Genomic DNA, 23,517 nt, shown 5'->3' with positions numbered 1-23,517 from the left:
AACAAACATGTATGGCAAATAAATACATACATAAAGATGTTCAACCTCATTAATACTTAGGGAAATGCAAATTAAGACCACAAATGAAACATTTTTTATACCCACTGGATTAATATAGGAGCCCTGGTGGTCCAGTGGTTAAGTACTCGCTGATAACCAAAAGGTCGGCAGCTCAAATCCACCAACGGCTCCTTGGAAACACTATGGGGCAGTTCTACTCTGCCCTGTAGGGTGGGTATGAGTTGTAATCAACTCAATGGCAACAGGTAGAGTAATAAAAATTAAGAAATCTGATAACTCCAAAGGTGGACAATGATGTGAATCAACAGTAATCTTTTTCTGCTGCTGGTAGCAGTATAAATAAGCGAAAACAATTTGGCATTATATGGTCACGCTGGACACTATGTGCTCTACAATTCAGCAATACTATTCACAGATACCTACTCAAAGATATCTACACCACAGAGAAATTCTTGAACATTTACAGAAGAGATATGTACAAGAAAAGTGTGTAGTCCCAAAAGATGGGAATCAATACAAAGTTTCATCAACTGGCAAGTGCATAAATAATCTGTGGCAAAGTCACCAGCAATAAAAATGAACTAATGCCACATGTATCAACATGGGTAAATCTTAAAACCATAATACTGAATGAATAAAGCAAGTAGCACAAGACAATATAATTGTTGTTGTCGTTGGGTGTTGTAGAACCGGTTCCAACTCACAGCAACCCTATGTACAACAGAATGAAACACTGCCCAGTCCCATACCATCCTCACAATAGTTGCTATGTTTGAGCCCACTGTTGCAGCCACTGTGTCAGTCCATCTCCTTGAGGGTCTTCCTCTTTTTTGTTGACCCTCTATTTTACCAAGCATGATGTCCTTCTCTAGGGACTGGCTCCTCCTGATGATACATCCCAAGTACGTAAGACAAGTCTCGCCATCCTCCCTTCTAAGGAGCATTCTGGCTGTACTTCTTCCAACACAGATTTCTTCGTTCTTCTGGCAGTCTACGGCATATTCTATATTCTTCACCAACACCATAATTCAAATGCATCAATTCTTCTTCAGTCTTCCTTATTCATTGTCCAGGTTACACATATGTATGAGGCAACTGAAAACACCATGGCTTGGGTCAGGTACTTCGTAGTCCTCAAAATTACATCTTTGCTTTTTAACACTTTAAAGAAGTCTTTTGCAGTAGACTGGCCCAGTTCAGTATGTCCGATTTCTGGACTGCTGCTTCCATAGATGCTGACTGTGGATTCAAGTAAAATGAAATCTTTGATAACTTCAATACTTTCTCTGCTTATCATGACATCACTTATTGGTCCAGTTATTAGAATTTTTGTTTTATGTTTAGGTGTAATCCATACTGAAGGCTGTAGTCTTTGATCTTTACCAGTAGGTGCTTCAAGTCCTCTGCACTTTCAGCAAGAAAGGTTGTCATCTGCATATCACAGGTTGTTAATGAGCCTTCCTCCAATCCTGATGCCATGTTCTTCTCCATATAGGTCACCGTCTCAGATTATTTACTCGGCATACAGATTCAATAACTATGGTGAAAAGCTAACAACCCTGACACGCACCTTTTCTGATTTTAAACCACCCCATATCCTCTTGTTTTGTTCAAACTGCCTCTTGGTCTATGCACAGGTTTTACACGAACACGATTAAGTGTTCTGGGATTCCCATTCTTCGCCATGTCATCCATAATTTGTTACAATCCACACAGTTGAATGCCTTTTCATAGTCAATGAAACACAAGTAAACATCTTTCTGGGATTGAAACAATTATGCTGAATGAAATAAGCCAGACACAAAAGAACAAATATTATATGGTCCCACTTAAAAAAGATCTAAGATAGGCAAACACACAAAGACAGAAAGCAGACTAGTGGTTACCAGCGCTGGGAGGAGCGGAACATGGGAGTTAGTGCTTAACGAGTACTGTTTCTGTTTGGAGTATTAAAAAATATTGGAAATATATAGTGGTGATGGTGGCACAACAGTGTGACTATAGTAATGCTACTAAATGGTACACTTTAAAATGGTAAAACGGCAAATTTCGTTATATATATTTTGACATCATTAAAAAAAAAATTAAGAATGGAAAAGCAAGAGAACATTCCCTCTGGCAGGGAAGAGATGCTAATGTATATAAGGAACACAGCCACGGAGAGAAGTAACAGTTCTGATACTGCTCTAGTTCTTTCGTTGAATTGTGGGTTCAAGGGTATTCCCGCTATCACTGAGCTTCGTGACTTACATATGTTACGTATATTATTTCGTAGATGTTAAACGCTACATGATAAAAATATATTTTAATATAGTTGCTGTCGTTGTTGGGTGCTGTTGAATCACCTGAACTCACAGCAGCCCCATGTAACAGGGTAGAACTGCTCCATAGGGTTTTCTAGGCGGTAATCTTCACAAAAGCAAATTACCAGGTCTTTTTCCTGCAGAGTTGCTAGGTGGTTTCAAACCACTGACCTTTTGGTTAGCAGCCAAGTGCTTAACCATTGTGCCAGAGGGCTCCTTAATGTATTTGATTGGGGTTAAATTTAAAATAAAAATATGAAAGGAAGGCATACAGAAACAGCCCATGTAGCAACACTTAACAAAAGTCTTGCTGAAAGGAGAATGAAGAACACCAAAGACCCAAGGTAAATATAAGCCCAAGAGACAGAAAGGGCCACATAAATCGGAGACTACATCAGCCTGAGACCAGAAGAGCTAGATGGTACCCACTACCACCGATGACTGCCCTGATAGGGAACACAACAGAGAATCCCTGAAGGAGCAGGAGAACATGGGATGCAGACCTCAAATTCTCATGAAAAGACCAGACTTAATGGCCTGACTGAGACTAAAAGGACCCCGGAGGTCATGGTCCCCAGACCCTCTGTTAACCCAAGACTGGAACCATTCCCAAAGCCAACTCTTCAAACAGGGACTGGACTGAAATATAAGATAGAACATGATACTGGTGAGGAGTAAGCTTCTTGGCTCCAGGAGACAAATGAGACTATGTGGGCAGCTCCTATGTGGAGGGGAGATGAGAAGGCAGAGGGAGACAGAAGCTGGTTGAATGGACACAGGGAATACTGGGTGGAGAGGAGGAGTGTGCTGTCTCATTAGGGGGAGAGCAGCTGGGAGTACATAGCAAGGTGTGTAAGTTTTTGTATGAGAGACTGACTTGATTTGTAAACTTTCATTTAAAGCACAATAAAAGGAAAAAAACTTGCTGAAGGATAGCAAGAAGAGGGCTGTGGTCAGAGGGGAATGTGAATGAGAGCAAGAGTTTATATTATGTTTTGTTTTTAATTATGAAATATTTCAAGCAGAGAAAATATTATAGCAAACGTCCATCAACCCATAGCCTATCTTTTGTTAGCCTTAACATTCTATTAGTTTTTTATTTTTCAAAATATTCAAGCATTACAGATACTGCTGAACCTCTGTGTATGGCCCCAAGGGGCATAGTAACTGAGAGTTACTAATGCATGCCTTGTCTTTCACGCAGGAGACCCGGATTTGATTCCTGGCCAATGCACCTCCCGGGCAGCCACCACCCATCTCTCTCTCCGCAGAGGTGTGCCTGTTGCTACGCTGCTGAACAGGTTTCTGTGGAGCTTCCAGGCTGACAGACTAGGAAGAAAGGTCTGGCAATCTACTTCCAAAAATCCTGTGGATCACTGTGGTCTGATCCACAACCGATCGTAGGGATGGCCTAGAGCTGGGCAGAGTTTCATTCCACTGTGCGTGGTGATACCATAAGTTGGGGGCTGACTCGACAGCAGCTAAAAACAACAATGCATATCTAAATGCTGATAGGAATTCTCTAGGAGGCAGGAACAACATGTAAATGCTGTCCAAACATGTCAATATTAGACTACTAACTCACCAGCAGCGGGGCACATGCTTTAAGTAGTTTTCTTCCCTTGGTGCAGGTGGATCTGTGCCCTTTCCTTCAGCATCCTTATGATGAAGGGCACAAAGAGCTCTTCCCCATGGAGCCAAGTATTCCTAAGTGGCACACATGTCAGGATCTAACCCATGCCCACAGCATTACCCCAACCTTTTAACTAGCTGGGCTAACCAGATGGAAAGGAAAAACAAAAACACAGTATTTTTTTCTTCAACTCAAAAAGTAAATATACTGAAAGAATGGTAATATTTTTCTTAATTAAAATGGACTAACAAACACACTGGTTTGAGAAATGACTCCCAACAGTAAACAAGATTACTGAGAAAATGGTAGGGGCAAGGAAGCAGAGAGGGAGGGAGACAGGGTTAAAGAAAAAGAGCTAAGCGGATGGTTAGAAAAAAGCTGGGATTCTGTGAAAAAAAAAAAAAAAAGGAGAAGCTTCATTTTGTTCCTAAGCAAGAGTTAAAGGATAAATTTTCTCCCATGGGCCACCTAAAACAAAATGTAATCAAATAATACCATTTCGATCCCAGATAAAATATCACATAAACCAAACCACCCTACTACAGTTCTCCCACAAAGAGGCTCAGCAACATCTTGCGGATTTGCTATCTGATACTTTACTATGGGGGGAGAGTGAATTCAATTCCACAGGTCTGACTGTACCATCATAATATTTACTGGTGATAAGAACATAAGCTCTAAGAGGTCTAAATAGCGCATAATTACAGAAGACCATTAAATAAGAAAGAAGAGTCCCGTTTGCTTCATTCTCTTCCTTCCACCTCTACACCCTCTCGGAACAGAATGGCAAAATCAATCTAACACTTTTCTCGGAAATAAAAAGCACTTCCATGAGACCTGGCTACTAAAAAGGTAGTGGATAGTACGTGATAGCTAAAGCAGGTCTCAGTTACTCTTAGAAGGTCTAAAGAATGGTAAATTTTCAAGTACTAAAAAAGTTATGAGAATTTTCACAAGTGAAGCCAGCGCTATGAATGCTCCCCAATGGACTAAAATTACAGATTTAAAAATGAGGTTGATGGTAAATTCTCCAACTTCACCACCCACACTATAGGACCAGCAACCCCATGTCTCACCTGGATTTCTGCAGCAGCCACACAACTGGTCTGGGCCACTCACTCTGACACGTCTCCCCTTCCTGTCTATGCTCCAGGCTGCAGCCTGTGATCCAAGGCACAAATCTGCCCAGCAGGATACTCCAAAGGCTCCCCAAGGCTCAGCCTTGCATGATGATCTGGTCCTTCCCACCTCAGCTGGAATCATGCTCTGTCCCCCTCCTCTCTGAGAGACAACCTCTCTCACAGCCCACTTTATTCACTTAACCCCCTCACCCCCAACCCTCAATTCAGATGTGCCCGCCCCAGGTAAATCTTTTCTAAATGCTCAGGCTTCGTCAAACATCCCTGCTGCACACGATCATCAGGGCACACACCTTGCTAATGTAGAACCTGACATTTCTTTGGTTGATCACTGAGTTAATGTCTGCCTCCCACATTTGGGAACACACTGGTCTTGCTCACCGTTGTATTTCCAGAACCCAGTATATTACTTGACACACTGGAGATACACAAAAAATAATCATTTGATTTTTTTATATTGAATGAATGATATTACTGTATGTAAATTTTTTAAAAATCAACTTTAAAAAATTCAAGCATGGGAATAGAAAAAAGATCAGCATGAGTATCCAGGACCTTAGAAGTACATGAGCACTGTCTGTAAATTTGAAAATTTAACTTGTGCTCAAAAAAGACAAATTACCATTACCTCCAATAGAATCTCTGGTAGTAACTTTGAGAGGACATTCATAACAATATGAGGCCCAATTTCCATCATCGTTTTAACACATTCTCCTTCCTTTACAGTCAAAAGTATCCATGTACACCGATTCTAGGATTTCTATGATTCAGATGGAAATGTAAAAGTCTGTACTTACATTTTTTGAGTATCTTTTGAAGAAGTCTACTTATATTTTTTGATACCAATTATTTGAAAAGTGCCCTCTTACTGAATCATTATAGAACTTGTAACCAACAATAGCAACATCATGCTCCAATTCTAACTGTGAAATTGACACTTCTTTACAGCATCATAATATTCAATACTGTAACTTACACACAGTTGGCGCTCAAAAAATATTTGCTGAATTTGAATGAACAAGGAAAGTTCCTCTTAATTCTGTTGTTATTCACGTTGAAAAAATAAAACATGACATGCACTTATCCCCTTTCACTTTTCTGAAACCTTTAACATTCTTTAAACCATCAGGCTTTAAGCAGTTAGGGACTATCTCTCATCCAATTCTACCAAAATTACTGAGGATTAAAGTGTAGAATTTGTATACGTAGGTGATACTGCCAATGTACAGCCCATGTAAAAGAAATGGTTCTATATGGGCCAAAAAGATAAACTGAAGAATAAGACTTTAATAAAATTGGGGGAATATTAAGTGTCGGAAGAAAACCAAATATAAGATTAAAAATAGCTATATGAATAACCTCAGTGCGCACAAAAGAACAGAAAAGCATCCAACGGTTTGGGGCACCAGTCAGTGGAAAATGATGTTCAAGAAGGCATACAACAATGAACAATTACTTGAACCAGGATTAAAATTACTACCATATGATCCTTCTATTTTAAATTACAGGATGATGTTATATATGGATTACATATTTAATCTCGAAATTGTATTACCATCTGATGACTAAACTTTTTCTCTTTGAGTTCAAAGTTGTAGGGTTGTGAAATATCTCCAGTATGAAACCCGTATTTGCGAAGAGTGAAAAAAAGTTGGGAAGCACATAGGTTCTTCGCTGAAATTTTTTTTTTTAATGGATTTCGAATATTCTCTCCCCATAGTATCCTTGTTTTTACTCTGTAGTAAATATAATCATTCAATGATAAATTCTTCCTAAGCCAAAATCAAGGAGCCCTGGTGGCACAATGGTTAAGTGCTTGGCTGTTAACCAAAAGGTTGGCAGTTCGAACCCACCCAGTGGCTGTGGGGGAGAAAGACCTGGTGATCATCTTCCATAACAATTACAGCCTAGAAAACCCTACGAAGCAGTTCTACTCTACCACATGGGGTCACTATGAGTCAAAAACTGACTCAACGGTACCTAATAATAAACAACAACAAGCCAATATCAGTTATCACTTGAATTTTGGGCTTCACTGTGGAAACTGGAGCATATGCTACCCTGAAATGTATGGAGATTACAGACAGGAAGACACTTTAGTCTCAACTCCAATTCTTAGGGAAGGAGCAGTATCTATATATTTTTCCCTATTTTTGATGCAATTATGATAGATTTCATCTAAAGCTATATCTTGCCTCCCATAATATTTTTACAAACATTACAGAAAATTTGTTAAGATCACAGTATCTTTGAGAATGCTTTTAAACTGCATTTCAGAATTATTATATGACAGTAATAGCTATCAAATTTCCTGGTATCTTTTGAACCAAAAGATGTTTTATCGGTAATGGTGATGGCAGTGAAAAAAATAAAAATTATAATAATGAACTCTTGTAACCTTAAAATGTTTTAAATGTAATAGCTTTCCTTTCTGAAAAAGTTAAAACCTCTCTTGAATCGTACTGCAAAGTTTCAAATTATTTTTTCAGTTCTAAGATGCAGGTTGAGGTTCTATCCCTTTGTCGATATGAAACAGTTATTTAGCAGCAAACACTGTCAAAGAATCCCGATTTCTAGAATTAGGGTAAGTAAATAACTTTCTCCAAAGTAGCTTTCGTTTTGGCTCAAGAAAGTTTCCACTGATAAATGATATAGGAGAACAGTTCAGAACGAGGAATCCTCAATTTCCATTCTGACACTATCACTAAAAACATGCACTTTCTAAAGGAACTGGGTTATAATCTGTAACATTCCCCAAGAAGATACAAAATCAGAAAACAAAAAAAAGGGCTTCCAAGACAGGGATGTTTGCCTGGAAATCTCTGCACGTGCCTAGACCAGAGGCGATTCCACTATGGAGCGGAGAGGCCTCTCTCTTCCTGGGTGCTCTCTCTTATCCACCCTTTACGATATCCTTCCTCTGTGCCTGGTTCACACTGATCTTCACATAAAAGGTTCAGTCCCAACACCCACATGTCAAAATTCTACCTCTCCTTCTAGGATCAGTGCTAATTGGTCCACGAAGCCTTCATGACTAATGTTCCCCAGCAGGAAGCCAGTTTTCACTGATGTAAACTCCTACAAACTATTGACACCTGTCTTTTGGACGATGGATATTTATTGTCTGCAATTTTCTATTCTTTCCTATTAGAACATATGCATATAAAGGTAAGACCTTTCTCCCACAAAGTCCTCCATGTGCTAAAATACATTAGATGAGCAAGCAGTAAGAATTATGATAGGTAGATAAAGGACTAAGCAGCTAGATACAAACAAGAGCCTATCTCCACTTCCAACACATTAAAACTAAGGAGCAAGGTTGAAGCTATTCTACAGACTGTGATACAAATAAATCTTTAGGTAGTGATATAAATAATATACCTTTATAGCCATTCATTATCAATTTTTACTCACTTTAAATGTATATAAAACTACCAACAAGGTAAATCCATTTGCGTGTTTTTTGTGTCTTGCTCTTCAGCATTTTACACAATATAAAAACTGGAGTGCCCAGGGCTGTAATTTCAATATTCTCCTCCAGAAAGGCTAGATCTTTTCCTAGTTTAACAGTCCTCCAAATACCTCGTACAGTGAGTGAAACCTGTGAGAGCTGGAACTCGACAGACTGCCTCATTTTCCCAGGTCTCAAAAGTTTTCTGTCTTTAACATGGTGCAGTAACCAATCTATCGCTCTGTATTCATGGAAAGTATTTGAGTTTTCCTTCTCTGACATGTTTCCGCCTTACACAGGTTCCGACTTTAGTAGGCTTTACTGTACTTAAGTTTTGGCTTGGGAAATTTGAAATTAAAAACCTTCCATTTGGTCGCCATGCAATTCAGCTAAGTACCCCAGAAGGGAATGTTTAAATTAGTGGAAGATTAAAGCTGGGAAGAACATTTTAAAAGGTATTCTGTAATGGGACTTTTCACCACCTTCTCTGTTTTATTGGGAAAATACCGTTTTCTCAGGGGGCTGAAAGTTTATATGCCAACCATCAGTCTAGTTTAACTATTCAATGTTAAAAATGTCAGGGAGGGGGAAAAAAAAGTTTGTAATGGAAATGGTGACATGCCGTGAAGTAAAGAAGCAGGGGCAGGTGCTCCTGCTTCCAAGGCTGTAATTCAATCAAGCTGTATTTTGACGTCATCTGTTACAGAAAAAAGCCAAATGGTTTCTGAACAGCACCAGAACCCCCAAGATTAAATTACAGCCCTGATATTTAATCACGGGTCTTACTTTGTTATTTTTAATAACACAATACATTTTAACAGTTATTCGTCAACCACCTTAGCCAAATTAGAACACATGATGACAAGAGGGCTGGATTACCATGTCGACCTCACAATCTCAATTTTTATTTACTTCTTAATTTTTTTTTTCAGGAATGGTAGACAATATAAGTTCTCCTTGTCTTAAGGAACATATAGTTGGTACCAACAGACTGAGACGAAATCTTAGTGAAAAGCAGCCTGGTGTCCCTCACCAGCAGATCAGGACATCTGTATTCATGGCCAATAACCAGCTGATGGTTTGGCCAAGTCATTTAACCCTCCCAAACCTTGACTCCTTACCTTAAAAGTAACAGAGCGTCTCTAAGGTCTCCTGTAAATCTCAAATTCTGTAAATTACTCATTTTAAAAACAATGTTTGGTGGTTTCTTTGGGATCTCCCGAGGATTTGAGTGCAAAATCTTTATAGGCGAAAAGTTGATGGATTTGTAACTCAATTAAAATCATTCTGATCCCAGAGACACTCTCGTGCATTAAAAAATCGTAAGCTAAAAATTTTAGAGGCAGTATCATCATCAGCAAATGAAACAGGTTCTTTAAAAAGTAATGTACAAAGACTGTCACACGTGTGAAGGGTTGTTTGCAAAACAAATCAATATGGGCACATCCAACATTGGATTGCAGTTAATAAACTACATATAGTAATTACCACCAATGGCAGTCTAGAAAGTCATTCATTAAATGTTAATTGTCACACAAAAGTACAAAAGCATCCATCTGAACAATCGTGTGGCTACACCTTCAAATAAGATACTTTCTTATAGCCCTGAAATTCATCCATATAAACTGATTTTTAAACACACCTGGGTGTCTAATATGTTGATTAACTGGGCCTTTATTTATTTTTGAAATAAAAATAAACATGACAAGCTTTTTCAATGCTTTTGCTATTCCTGCCAAGTCTGCTTAAAAATATATATATATTTATCTGTAAATATATAACATATAACGAAGTGTCAGCAAATCTTTCCTAAAGATTAAATTGCTACTTTTCTCAAAAGTATTAAAGGAGTTATGGTTCAAAAGTATCTGCATAACATCTATGTGCATACCCTATTTGAGACTAAATGGGTTCACAGATTTAGAAAATGAATAACTCATTTTTTAAGCTTATAAACCTGGTGGTCAATTTTGAAAATTTTACTCAGACCAAATTTTACCAAGCCTTCACAAAAATAACCTTAAAAAAAAAAAATCCTATAATGTCCTTTACTTTCTCTAATACTTAGAATTATTCAGTTAACTTGAAAGACCACCTGGTCGTAAAAAATAGCCCATAATATACACAAAATAAGGAGGGTGGATTTTTTTCTCCTCCTACCTAGCTTCACTTTGACACACTGTGTGTTCAAGATGTGGCTTACTCAACCTACATATAGATTATAAAGGTTTGGCCAAGAAGATTTTGGTTCGAAGCTTGTAAACTGAAGACCATTTCAAACAACACATCATGTTCCTTATTAGGCAACTTAAGATCTGTTATCTTGGCTTATGGGAACAGATCTAAATAGAATCCTAATACTAAACGCTGAAAATCACAGGCCTGGGGCCACCAGGACTCAACTCTATGTTTTGGACTAGGTTGCAAATTTCCAATATAAAACATAGTTTACCATTAGGAGTAAATGTTTGATCTGTAAAGCTTACAAAATTACTTTGTTTATCATAGCAGATGAAAGCAAAAAGGGATAATTTTAAGCTCAAAACAGAACTGTTTATATGACAGTCTTTAGTGCTCCATGATTCTAAGCATTTAAGACAGATTCGACAATTAACAGCATAAACTTTCATTACATAGTTCTATTATATATGTTTATGTGACTTAGCTGTTCATCTGTTATTTAAGTGATTTCCTCATTACAATAGTAGGGTAAGGATAATTTGCTGATGCTGTCAAAAATGTTAAGCATTTCAGTCTCAACAGTTCTTAGATCCCCACACTTGTTTAATGCATTTTATTTACTTAAGTCAGTGTCAAATAGAGTACTGCTTCTTTCTTCTGATTTTAGAAAACGTAATATTTTAAGCACATGCCTGGTAATAGACATGTCAAAACTACAAAACTGCTTATTCTAATGATGCACATAGAATTTAAGATTACTGTTGTTGAATATGAAGGTCTAACAATGAACTCCATTTTTTTTTTTTTTTAAGTTGAAGACAGATGTTTATTTTTTTAAATATTAATAGGCCAGGCTTGGTCACCTCAAATTCTGGACTGACTGGGCACAAAAAATAAATGAACACGAAATACTTTTACTGAGATCCATGCAGACTGTCAAATTACAAGAGAACTAAGGCATAACAACTTGAAAAAATTATATTTGCTTTGCAAAATTAATAATATAAGAGAGACATACTGAGCCATATTCAAATGCAACAGAAATTAGAAGGCCGGCTTATTTGGACACTAAAGCAGAAAAAAAGGAAGAGCTTGGTTTAAATAATTTTCTTAAATATATTTAAAAACACTGCTTGTCTACTCCAAAGATCAGGGACAGTATTTCAGACCAAGCTTCAATATCAATGTTGTATGTCTATACATTGTTGAAAAAAAAAAAAGAACTGAAACTCTGTGTGTGTGTGTACATGCGCGCGCACACACGTGTAAAAAGGACTTTGAGCCAGGCAGACGAGTTTCAAACCTAGCTCCATTACTGGCTACCTTGTAAGTTTTTTTGACATCTCTGACTCTCAAGTTTCCTCATCTATGAATTGAGGATAGTAATCCTTGCATTTCACTGGGTTCTCAGGAGGATTGGTGCATCACACACTGCCTGGGCTCATAAAAAAGCACCTCAATTTTGTTAGTGCCTTGCTCACCTGCACCCTGTTATTCAACCCAACATCTTGCAAATAGCCACAGGAGAGACCAGGCAAAGGAGAATGATCAATAGCCCAAACTCCAGCTCCAAACCTAAAGCATCCAGGGGCACACAAACATGGAGAAGCATTTACAACCACAAATAACAGCATACACATCCTGATACCCCACTATGTAGTACAAATTATAGAAAACCGCAGTAGTAAAACCAATGTTACTTCTAATGAACGATTTGTGGGGCCGTGAAAAGTTCACAACTCGAAACTTGTTTTGGAATAGCAAATAAAGGTACAGTTTAGAACCCACTAAGCTTGGGTCTCAGTTTTCCATGGCTGTACGAAGGCGGCACCGGGCAATATATTTCCAAGGGATTTCTATTCCCAAAACTCTCAGATTCTCACATGATGGGGCTGAATGCCACTTTACTTGTTTTAACCTATTAAATTGCTCTGTCGTCTACAAAAAAGCCACACAACCATTATGAATTCTACTACCATTAACAAGGCTGTTTCAAAACACACACAGAACTAAACAGCTCCCTGCCCCACCTCCACATACCTTTAAGGAGAGACCAATTTTTTCTCATGTCATAACCAGGAACTCAAACTGATACTGATGGAAAAAATTCAGGATGCTGACCATTTGTATTTTCTCTATGATGTACAACTACCACTTAGATTTTTTTTTTTCCCTCACTAAATTTACTAAATTGATGTGTCATTTTGGTATCACGTGGGTATAGCTTAACGAACTTCTATGAACAACAAGATATGTTTTCATTTCTATAAATATGACCAACTATAGGTATGAAGTATTTTACTGCTGCTCTTAATTGTTCAGATACCCATTCACTGGGCAATCTTTAACAAATGCTAAACACCTAAGTAAAACTAAACAGTTATGGGGGGAAAAAGCACAACTTTTAAACTATGAGAGGAAGCTACAGTATCCATCATAGACTAACAGTAAATACATGTAACAGATGTGACCAGTGCCTAATCAAACAACATCTTGAGTAGAGATCATCTCAGTGACCAAACTTGAAAACTTTTTAAAAAGATGCCTAAGCTAATACATTTCCCTTTTTGCAAACAAAAGACTCAAAGGAAACCAAAGAAGCCATACTTCTGTTATATCAGGAAATTAACTGCCTACTCATCAATAAATGATTGGCTGCTTAAGTCCTTTTTCTTTCTTCCCCCTCTCGGTAACTCTGCCATCCTACTTTTAATGAGAATTTTTTTTCCAGTCATCCAGACATGTGGATGCTTTTAGTTTGTATTGAGATCAATGACGTAACAGGTACCAAATCCGTTTGTGTAAGTTATCATATAGGTTAAGATGATTTCCAAAAAAATAAGTCCACAGCACACTAATTCTCCCTGTTAGGGTCATCGATGCTCTGAACCAGTGTGGCTGAGCTGTTCTAGTGCTCTCTGCGGAACACCTGCAAACATCAAACAAAAACTGCTGGTCCTTTCCTGGGTTGACAAAAGCCTTTCATGTGAAAAATGCTCCCTGGGAATGTCAGGCTGAAGCTCAGGTTACATTCCATTCCCCCTAGCAGACTCACTCTTTCTTAAGGTGGTAGGAAAAGCCATGTTTGTGAAATGAAAGATTAAAGGGAATATAGCCACAGTTGATTTTCCTTCTCAAATTGCAAATCACAATGAAGCATCCTGTATTAATGGGATAAAAAGCTATTGGGAACTTTAAGCATGAAATATTATCATGCTTCGTTGGTGGGGGGGATAGAAATGATTTTTCAAATAGGAACGGTTTTACTTATAGTTTGGATCTTTTTTCCTTGCTTCCAAGTAAAACTTTCCCATCAAAGTGACATCTGAGCCCACTGAGGACAATGAATATCAAGTTGAAGTGCATTTACAAAATTGTTTCTCTGTCCAAAGTTTCCTAACTCATCTTTTTAGTTAAAAGGCAAAGTCTAGTTTTCCTGATTTTTTAAAATTCTTTATGCTTTGTTACTGAGTGGAAATAGAGGCCATTTTCTTCACTAATAGCCCTGTGTTCAAATGTCTTAGAAAAACTAACTATTCAGTCTGTGCTGTATACATAACAGTCAACACCACACTACATTAGAGGCACATCCTACATTTTCAATCCAACAGCCAAAATGAAACAACCACTACACTTTCTACCCTTACAAGTAAATACGTAGGTCTGAAAACCACACCTCTGGTACAATGTAAGTTAGGGTTCAACACCTTAAAAATCACCACTGGGTATTCATTAGAAATATCTTAACATATCTCACTACAGATGTGATCTCTCTCTAAGTTTAACTATGCATGTATATACGTAATAATTACAAAAACATACATGAACACTTACCAAAATTCATTAATACATATTCACACTTATCCAGCCTATATTCTTATGGTATAATGGATACTACGGAAACACTTTAACATCATAGCAACTGCTTTCTTTAAATATGGACATAAAAAATGAACCAGAAATAATTATCTTTTTAAATGTATCAATTTCATGCATCTAAATCACCTTATTAAACCATATCTAAAATGATACTTATTTCAAAAGTGTTTTTATAACAGCGCAAGAGTGTATTTTGCACTGACTTTGAAAGTAGTCTACCTCTAATATAAACCTACTTTTATGTTTCAACTAAATACAAATTTTTTAAGTGAAACCATGAAGAAGATTACTGTCAGAGATAAAGTTAGTTTCTGTTTTGATAGTGTTTAGCATGATAATTAATTTGTCTACAGGACACTTGTACTCATCTTTACTTTTAACATGTATATTAATACTTTCTATCTTAAAAGTTGTGTGAAGAATACAATACAGGCAGTCCCCGGGTTACGAATGTTCGACTTACATACAACACAAACCAATCCCAGTAAAGCCTATTATATTAAAAATTCGAGGTATATACAATGGTTCATAATAACAAACAGGCACTACTCTGCAAGGCACATCAAAACATTATTATTACTGTTTTATTATGTTAAAGATGTTTCAGTGTATCTGGAAGTGTTTCTGTCAATGTTTTTTTATGCATAGAAAGGTACACTATATACTATACACTAAGACAAACATCTAACTGACGTTAGATACGAACTGAACTGTACCTAATCATTCCAACTTACCTATAAATTCAATTTAAAGACAGACTTGGGAACAGAACTCGTTCATAATCCGGGGACTGCCTATACAGAAATTTGGAAGCTACAATACTAACACAATGAAATTTTTTTAAAGTCCTTAAATGGAAACTTTAACAGTGTCCTGGGCAGTACAACACAAATGTATGGTCAATAGTGCTTTCAATCAATGTAGACCAAAAAAAAACAAAAAAGAAGATAAAATGTAAGAGGTTTCTCATATTTTATATACCAGGTTATAGAGACAAACATTCCCTTAGAATTATACGTGCCTGAAAAGGAAGAGACAGCTTATTCGCAAATCAGCAATGTTTAAAAAACACTAATTTTATAAAATCACACCAAATATACAAATCACATAGATGATCAGATTTCTTTCACTGCTATAGCATCAAATGAAAATGAAGAGATGTGAAATGATATTCAACAACTAATAGATAATTCCACTGGCATCTGAGAGCTAAAAGATGTCAATATTTACTTAAGAACAGTACTCTGCCTAATGTACTGTTGTGTACTGCTGCCAGAAGTCCTAAAATACTGCAGCTATATAACAAGTATAAATGAATTTTAGCAATTATAAATGAATTTTAGCTGTGTACCTAAAGGACAGCAGGCAACAATGTACGATTCCTTCTTATATGAAGTTCAATGGATCAAAAAAAATAAATATATACATTTCAAATACATATCTTATTTTCAGTTTTCACTTTTAATAAAAGGTACACCGAGACATTCAAATAGTCACCTATTAAAACTCCTCCTTAGGTGCCAGGTAATCACTGTGCACAGAGGTACCATTGTGAACAGCACTAACGTCCTTTTTAAGCATCATCCAAAGAGCTTTTAACTTATGAAATGGAAAAGTCCGACCAAATTTGCAACTTTACATATAGCAAAAATTTATTGCACAAGTAAATGATTAGAGGAAACGAACAGTTAAAGCATCAAAAAGGAAATTTTAAGTATAAATGAATTCACACTTAGCCTCTCAGATTAGCAAGAGGCTCTCTATTTACAGCTCTGTTTCACTACGCAGCATTCATATACAAAATTAAGTGCTCGTTACTTTAAAAGGGTTAATTGTACACAATACCTCATAATTTATATTATTTACAAGGGATTTTCCCTTTATGAAAGTTAGATTCCCCTCCCCTATTTTCTTCAGGGAATGTTAATTTATTTCCCATGTGTTAACACTGGCCTTATCTCCATGTCTTTGATCACAACTGTATCAGAAAATTGTGTTTATATTAAGTGATGGAATTCAGACAGTATTCTTTGATTACCAAAAAAAGGCCAAATTTAAATTTTGCAAAAGCTAACATTTTTTATGCTACACTGTTGATGGATAATGAATTAACCATATCGTTAGGATAAAATTTCAATGACTTTTGCAGAACACTTCAACAGAGCCAAAAATATACGATGAGTGAATAAACAGCTAAGAACATTTAACTACACACTAAGAAAAGAATTTACATACTTGAGCCAGTAAAATGTCCACTCGCCAAAGAAGTTGGTCCATTTTTCCCACTGCTCACAGGAGGTGAAAACATCTAGAAGAAACAAAGAAATATTACTGTTGAAAAAAAAGACCTGTGTGCCTTCAGAGTTCCTAAAGATCTTTCACACTCTTACCAAACAACTCAAGAGTTTATTTAGTAAAAGATACCACCATCCAACTTAAAACCAGGCAGAACATTACCAATTACTGTCCGCCCCCCATTGCCACGCCACTTTTTTTTTTCCATCAGGTTCAATCGATTGGCAGGCACTATTACTACATTTTGAAAAAACACAGTCCCCCTAATGTTATCAAGATCCAGATTGGAGGGCAGCAGCCTCTCTGGAGAACACTAGTTTTACAAAGGAGAAAAAAAAGTTGTTTGTTTTATATTGAGAACCTTGGCCATAAACGTGGCAATGTCCATTTCCATCCCGTATAGGATTTGCCTGTCATATGTGAACCCAAATAAAAATAAAAGTGCCACCTGTACTAAATTCTCATTTCGTCTCTAACATGAGAGCAATGTGAGGCAAGTCTCTCTCTCCCCCTCTCTCTCTCACTCTCTCATTCACTCTCTCTCTTTCGCTCCCTCTCTCTCCAGCATTTATTTCGACCCTAATTGGTTTCCCTCTTCTTCGACGTGTCTAGTGGATAATGCCCACCTTCCCTGAGTCAGAGCCTGCAAAAAGCAAAGGAACGAATGGAGAAAGTGCAGCAAGCAGAGAGGGGGCTGCAAAGCTGCCTAAGGCTACATTTCCTGGCAAAACTTCCGAAAGCCATTTCTCCAAAGGAAGGTCTAGGAAGAGCAGCAGCAGCAGCGGCAGCAGCAGCGGCAGCGGCGGCGGCGGCGGCGGCAGCAGCAGCAGCGGCGGCGGCGGCGGCAGCAGCGTGGAAAGAGCCCCACTTACAAGGCGGTTTGGATTTTATGTGTGTGTTTTGTGGATTCTTCTTATTTTGCTTTGCAAATGCATCTTACACCAAACTGATGTGGCATTAAAAATGAATTAACTCCCCTGACAAGGATGGGACTTGGTTAGGGAAAGGGAAGTAAAGGAATGGAGAAGGACCAAGTTGCAGCCGTAAAACTCCACAAGTGTTAAGTTCTGCTTTGTGCTGATCTCACGACTATGAAATTTCCAAAAACAGTTCAAAGGGCTCCAAAGAATGTATACTCAGCATATACAGAGAGCTTTAATAATCCCAGGAAAAGATGTCGCTAGGACTACAGGTCCTTCTAACTCAAACCTTCGGCAGTTTACAACTTTAAAGAGACAACTGGGTCTCCTAATTTCTATTTTCCATTTCCAAAGAATAAATAAAATGAGGAGCAGTGTGCCCAAAGTATTAGTACTCTTAGTGTTCAGATATGGCCAAGTTTTAGGGTGGTTTACAGATTTAGGGGTGTCTGACTTTCCTTTCCATCCGGGCGAGAGTCCATTATTTGGGGTGGGGGGGGTCAGTGGGTAGGGAATTGAAGGCAAGTAATTAAGATTCGAAAAATGCTTGGATCTTCCATCACACCCCAAAATTAAGAGTTAAAAACTTGTCAAAAGCACCTTCATATTTACCAAAGATTTAGCCAATTAAAAATTATTCCTGCTGTTCAGATTACAACGAGTCTCTAGCTAAAGTATCTGGGTATCTTTGGTTTGGTTTGGTTTTTTTTTTTTCACAGCTGTTGTTAGTTTCCACCGTTCTTTCTTACCGCACTGAAATCCAGTAAATCACTCAGCTCTTTGTCCGTCCCTAAGGCAGCCATTCGCTGTTGGTGATGCATTTTAGCAAAATCACACAAACCTAGAAACATGGAAATAACCGCAATCAGAAAATCCAGTCCCAATCCTTGGAGGAAACACAATCGGATTTTTGGAGACTGGGGGTTTGGGGGTGAGGGCGTGGGGGCTGGTGGGATTAAGGTAGAAAGGAGGGAGGGATGGGAGGGGTAGTGTTGTTTTTGTTTTTTTAAGATGGAATAGGCAGCAATAGCAAAAAAAAAAAAAAAAAGCGATATTGTATTGCCAAAGAGACGATCAAAACTGGTAACATCCACTATAAAACCAAATCCAGGGGGAAAAAAAACCACAACACAGCCGCTCTTCAGCGCATCGTTTTATGCAACAGGAGGTAGAGCGAGAAATGAATGGATCACAGAGAAAAGAGAAACTACTCCGAATGCTCCGGTCTCAACTTTCCCCCCACCCTCCACCCATCCCCCTCACACACACACACACGCACGCACACACACACACACACACACACACACTCCGCCCCCCTCCGCGTTGCAAAGTAGCTATAAAGAAATTAAAGATGAGCGTCTCTGAAGTGCAAACACGGCCAGAGGGGGAGGGGTGACAGGCTGGGGGAGGTGAGCTGAGTGGAGGGTCGGGTCCTGTGATTGTCCAGCACCCTAATTTGTAAAAGAAAGGGTTGTAAATATTAAAGTCAGGCCCTTGGCAAAGTGTCCGGCCGGTCCCTCCAAGTGGGCACCGCTGGGGGGGAGGGGAGGCGCGGGGGCTGGGGCGAAGGGGAGGGAAGAGTGCGGGAGGGGAGGGGGTGTCTCCCTGAGCGCAACGGGCGCCGGAGCCCGCGCCGCGGAAGCGCGGAGCCGCGTGCGGGCCGCGGCGCCCGAGCCCCGCGCCGCCCGGTGCGGCCGCCCGCCTGGCCGCCGCCGGTACCTACCGCCCGTGCGCGAGATGCGGCTCTCCGTGCAGCGCCGGCGCCGAGGCGGCGGTCATGTCTAACCACCGCCCGCACCGCCGCCACCTCGCTCTGCGCCCGCGCCCGCGCTGCGCCTTCCCCGCCGCCGCCGCCGCCACTACCGCTCCGCAGACACACAGCCAAGATCCCTGACTCTTAACACCAACTCTCTTCTCCGGGGAGGGGAGGGGACGGAGCGAGGGGGAGGGGGAGACACGCTGAGGCGCACGGAATTGCAAGTTCAGCAAAGAAATGGGTGGGGGGATCCGGCGGGGAGACGCGGCGCGCTCCGGGTCGGGCTGGTGGGGATGCGTCCCCTCCCCCAAAAAAACACCCTCAGTACCACCACCCCCAGCAAAAAAATACAAACGAAAATGCATCGAGCACCTCATTCTCCCTCAGATCGGCAGCTACAATCTGAAGCCTCAACAGTTCAGTTTTGCCCGTATCATCCATCGGAGGCACTTTGAAATTTATTCGAGTTTACATCTCCTCTTTTCTTTGACTCTCGTTCCCTCTCGCTCACACATCCACACACGGCAAAGCAAGTTTATACGAGGCTGCAAATACACGTGATGCAAAAAGACTTTGCCAAGAGGAACAATATTTTTCTTTTCCATATAGAAACCCAGCCACACTGTGCTGGGGAGATTTGCGTTTCGGTAGTTTTGCGTTGGGGGCGAAACCTGAATTGCATACTTTCTCCCCCCTCCCTTTTAAGCCATAGATAGGATAAGCTGCAAACTTCGAAAACAAAACAAAACAAAACAAAAAAGCAATTGGGGGGGTGGATGTTGTTTTGTTTTTACACTTGAGTTCCTAGGCAAGCTAAGCCCCGTTCGCCAGCACTATAAGTTTTTAACTCAACATACTATTATAGGCCCTGCATGCTCTTAAAACATACTTTTTCACACCACTTTTTAGGATAAAAATTCACCTTTATAATTCTATCGTTTCGTAATAACAAGCGTGCTTTACCCAGTAGATGCAACATAGGCTACTTCAACGCGTGTTAAAATACACATTCTACACACCCTGTTATTGCTAAATGTGTGAGTACATACACAAAATGCATGCATATACTTCTTCCCATTGGCAATTATTTAATAGGTTATACCTTTTATTTTAATAGAACATTGGGTCAACATTTAAAATTAAATTCAATTACAAACAGTTTACTCTGACAGCGAATTGTAACGTTACCTTAAATGGCCACAAATATGCTCACAATATTCCAAGGAAAGAGACTTTAAAAAGAGAGACAAAAATCTTCTGCAAATACTTAGTATCTCACATGTGTATCCCCCAAAAAAGTATTTTAACTGGTACTCAGTCCTGCTCCAGGGATATTCCACAGATTACAAAATTATGCACCTGGCTCTGGTTTTTGCATTTTCCACCATAAAACTGCAAGAAAATTCCCTCCCCCAAGAAGAAATCATAAAAAAAAAAAAAAATCCAACAACTTTTTCTTATTGTTTACAAAAAAAATAACAGGATAGTTGTAATTTTTCCTCAAATAAATCTTGGTTTTTTTTCTTCTCCTCTTATAAAGTCTTAAACTTGTTCCAAGTTTAGAGATGTCTCCTCATCATCATCCTCCTCATCATCATCATCACCACTGACTCCCCCGTGGAGTCACATTGATAATAATAGGTTTCCCTGAAAGATACATTGTAATCCATTCACATCCGGGCACTGCGGGCTTATAAAGAGAAGGCGCTGCGGCCGCGGCTGCTCCTCCAGACAATGACTGGGGAGGGGCGGGGCGGGAGCGGGCGACCATAGAGTGGTAAACAGAGCGCCCAGAGAGGCGCCCAAGATGGCGGCGCACGCCGACCACGCCTCCTCTGTGACCTGAGGCTGGTGGCGGGATTCGGGCTGGCGTCCCGCGTGGGGCCGAACTGCGAGGGCTCCAGGGGCGGGGGCCGTTCGCAGGTCACGCTTCGCTGCGTGCTTCCTCTTGCTCCTGTCCCCCTCCCTTCCTTGTTCTTTGAATCAAAAGTGTAGTCTTTTTAGTAAATTAACGGATTAAACTCCACAGACTTCCGCAGGAGAGGGAGGCGCGGGAGAGGCCGCGCCGGCCTCGCGGACGGAAAGCCTGAGCCCGTTTTCTCCCGCACTGTGGAACCGGGTCTCTAAGCGAGGCCTGTGCGGCGCGCAGAAAGGTCTCGGAGACCCGTTGTTGCTCGTGGGCTTGAAGGGGGTGGGCCTTCCCTTTCTCCCGCCCCCACATACAGGCCCCAGGAAGTGTAAGAACTTTCAAGTCCTTTTAAGACTTAGAAGGGAGTCTTGCTTTAAGGAGATCCTCGTTTATTGCTTTATACATGCAGATCGCGTTTATGCAGTGAGCTACCACTGCCTCAACTTCCAGTGCTGGCCTTGCAGTTAACCTTCTTAGCCTGTTTTTTGGTCTGTGAAATACACCTCCCAAATTTTGTAAGTGTTAAGTGGAGAAAGCACAACCACTAAAGAAGTACCCCCTTTCCATTTCTAATTCCTCGCTAAACCAACTGATACCTCTAACCTAGCCTATGGGAAGCTTTTAAATGGGGATTTCTCTATTCCAAAAGAATAGCTTTTAGTCTTCCCAACAGAGAAATGCAAATCGTAATCATAGGTAACACAGGTTTACTAAGTGTCAAGCACTGTTCTAATAATTTTACAGTTATTCATTTAATCCTGAGATTGAGTCCATGCAGTAGGTGTTATTACCCCAATTTTACAGATAAGGAAAAGAGAAGCCACCGAAGCTGAGTAGCTTGACCCAGGGCAGAAGTTTAGGAAGTGATTCTAACTTGTCAAGTTACGCAACGTTATGAAGTGACAGAGCCTAGCTTTGAAAGCGGGCAGTCTGAGACCAGAGTCCATATGCAGCCACTTTGCCACAGTAGGATAGTCCTAACCTCCATTTTAACAACCCATTCTCTGACACAATTTTGTTGCAGTAACAGTTCAGATCAATTGTAAGATCTTTCTTGTTAGAACGTATGCTTTTAGAGAACAAGAATTAGGGCATTTATAGGATATTTCCTGTCCGTTCACACATTGCGAAGATTCCTGTCTTCTATCCCCATTCCATGCCCCCATTGTAAAATATCTTACATTTAGATGCTATTTTAAGCTGCATTATCACAAGCATTAGCTCTTGATTCTCAGAGTAAGCCTCTGAAGGCTCTATCAAGATGATGTAAGGAGAAATATACCACTGGCTCTACCTCTAATCAGCCCTGTGACCTAGGGGTTAGATTAGATAATCCCATAAAATCTCTTCTAGCTTTTAGATTTTAAGATTCCCTCTTCCCTGAAGTACAAGGAGAATAAGTCATCTCTCCAGAAATCAGTGCTAGGACAAGGTCTGGGACCTAAATGCACTCAATTCCTAGTCTAGTGCTTTTTTTTCCCCCAACCATACCCTTGCAACTACCCTATTTCAAACTAAGAAACAAATAGGTTGTTGTTGTTGTTGTTGTTGTTGTCTGTTTGCAGGTTTTTTTCCTGAATTGGCAGAAGAATAGGTAATTTCCAGCTGTCTTTATGAAGCTGGGAGGCAACTTAGAAAGCAAGTGTAGTAGGAAGATTTTGGGTGCCTGTTCCATCTACAGACTCCTTTCCCTAGGAAAAAAAAAAAAAAAAAGGAGACTGTCCATAAATCCTGATACAGAGGTAGAACTTGATGTAGGTATCACAGATATCTCCCCACCTCACTCCCATCAGCCCCAGCTGATTGGACCTGGGGAACTAAAAGAGGAAGAGAATGATGGTAGTTCATAGTGAGTGATGGGTCTGACATGTTCTGGAGTCAGCTGGCCAGAGCTGGTGCCAGGAAGCCAAGCCATGTGAGAGCCATGGTTATGGGGAAACAAGAACCACTGAAACACGAGTAAGCAGAGGAAACTGCTCTCCAGATAAGAGAAAGATCTTGGAAGTTCTGAGAAAAGCAGACAATGTAGT

The 23,517-nt window shown here is 39.7% G+C and overlaps 1 protein-coding gene across 10 annotated transcripts in view; it reads right to left on the bottom strand.

The window, feature by feature from the left end:
• The window catches only part of TCF4 (transcription factor 4), a 392,330-nt gene extending 371,050 nt beyond the window's left edge, over positions 1–21,280 (bottom strand). For 5 of the 10 annotated variants that reach the window (XR_010323446.1, XM_010586719.3, XM_023543767.2 and 2 more), the window contains exons 1-3: positions 19,951–20,083; positions 18,572–18,663; positions 16,843–16,915 (exon numbers count right to left, since the gene is read on the bottom strand). Coding sequence is in view for 9 of the 10 variants with exons in the window: in XM_010586719.3 (XP_010585021.1) it covers positions 16,843–16,915; positions 18,572–18,643 (145 nt within the window). In the remaining variant the exon portion in view is untranslated. Of the gene's footprint in view, positions 1–16,842; positions 16,916–18,571; positions 18,664–19,545; positions 19,657–19,950; positions 20,124–20,766 lie in introns of those variants that run through there. The other 5 variants (XM_064294480.1, XM_010586727.3, XM_010586718.3 and 2 more) reach the window with 4 other exon arrangements.
• Positions 21,281–23,517: the final 2,237 nt, after the last annotated feature.

Source organism: Loxodonta africana, chromosome 11 (assembly GCF_030014295.1).
Source record: "Loxodonta africana isolate mLoxAfr1 chromosome 11, mLoxAfr1.hap2, whole genome shotgun sequence".
Lineage (NCBI taxonomy): Eukaryota > Metazoa > Chordata > Mammalia > Proboscidea > Elephantidae > Loxodonta > Loxodonta africana.
The sequence above is the reverse complement of the archived record's forward strand: the minus strand, read 5'-3'. Positions and strand labels throughout refer to the sequence as shown.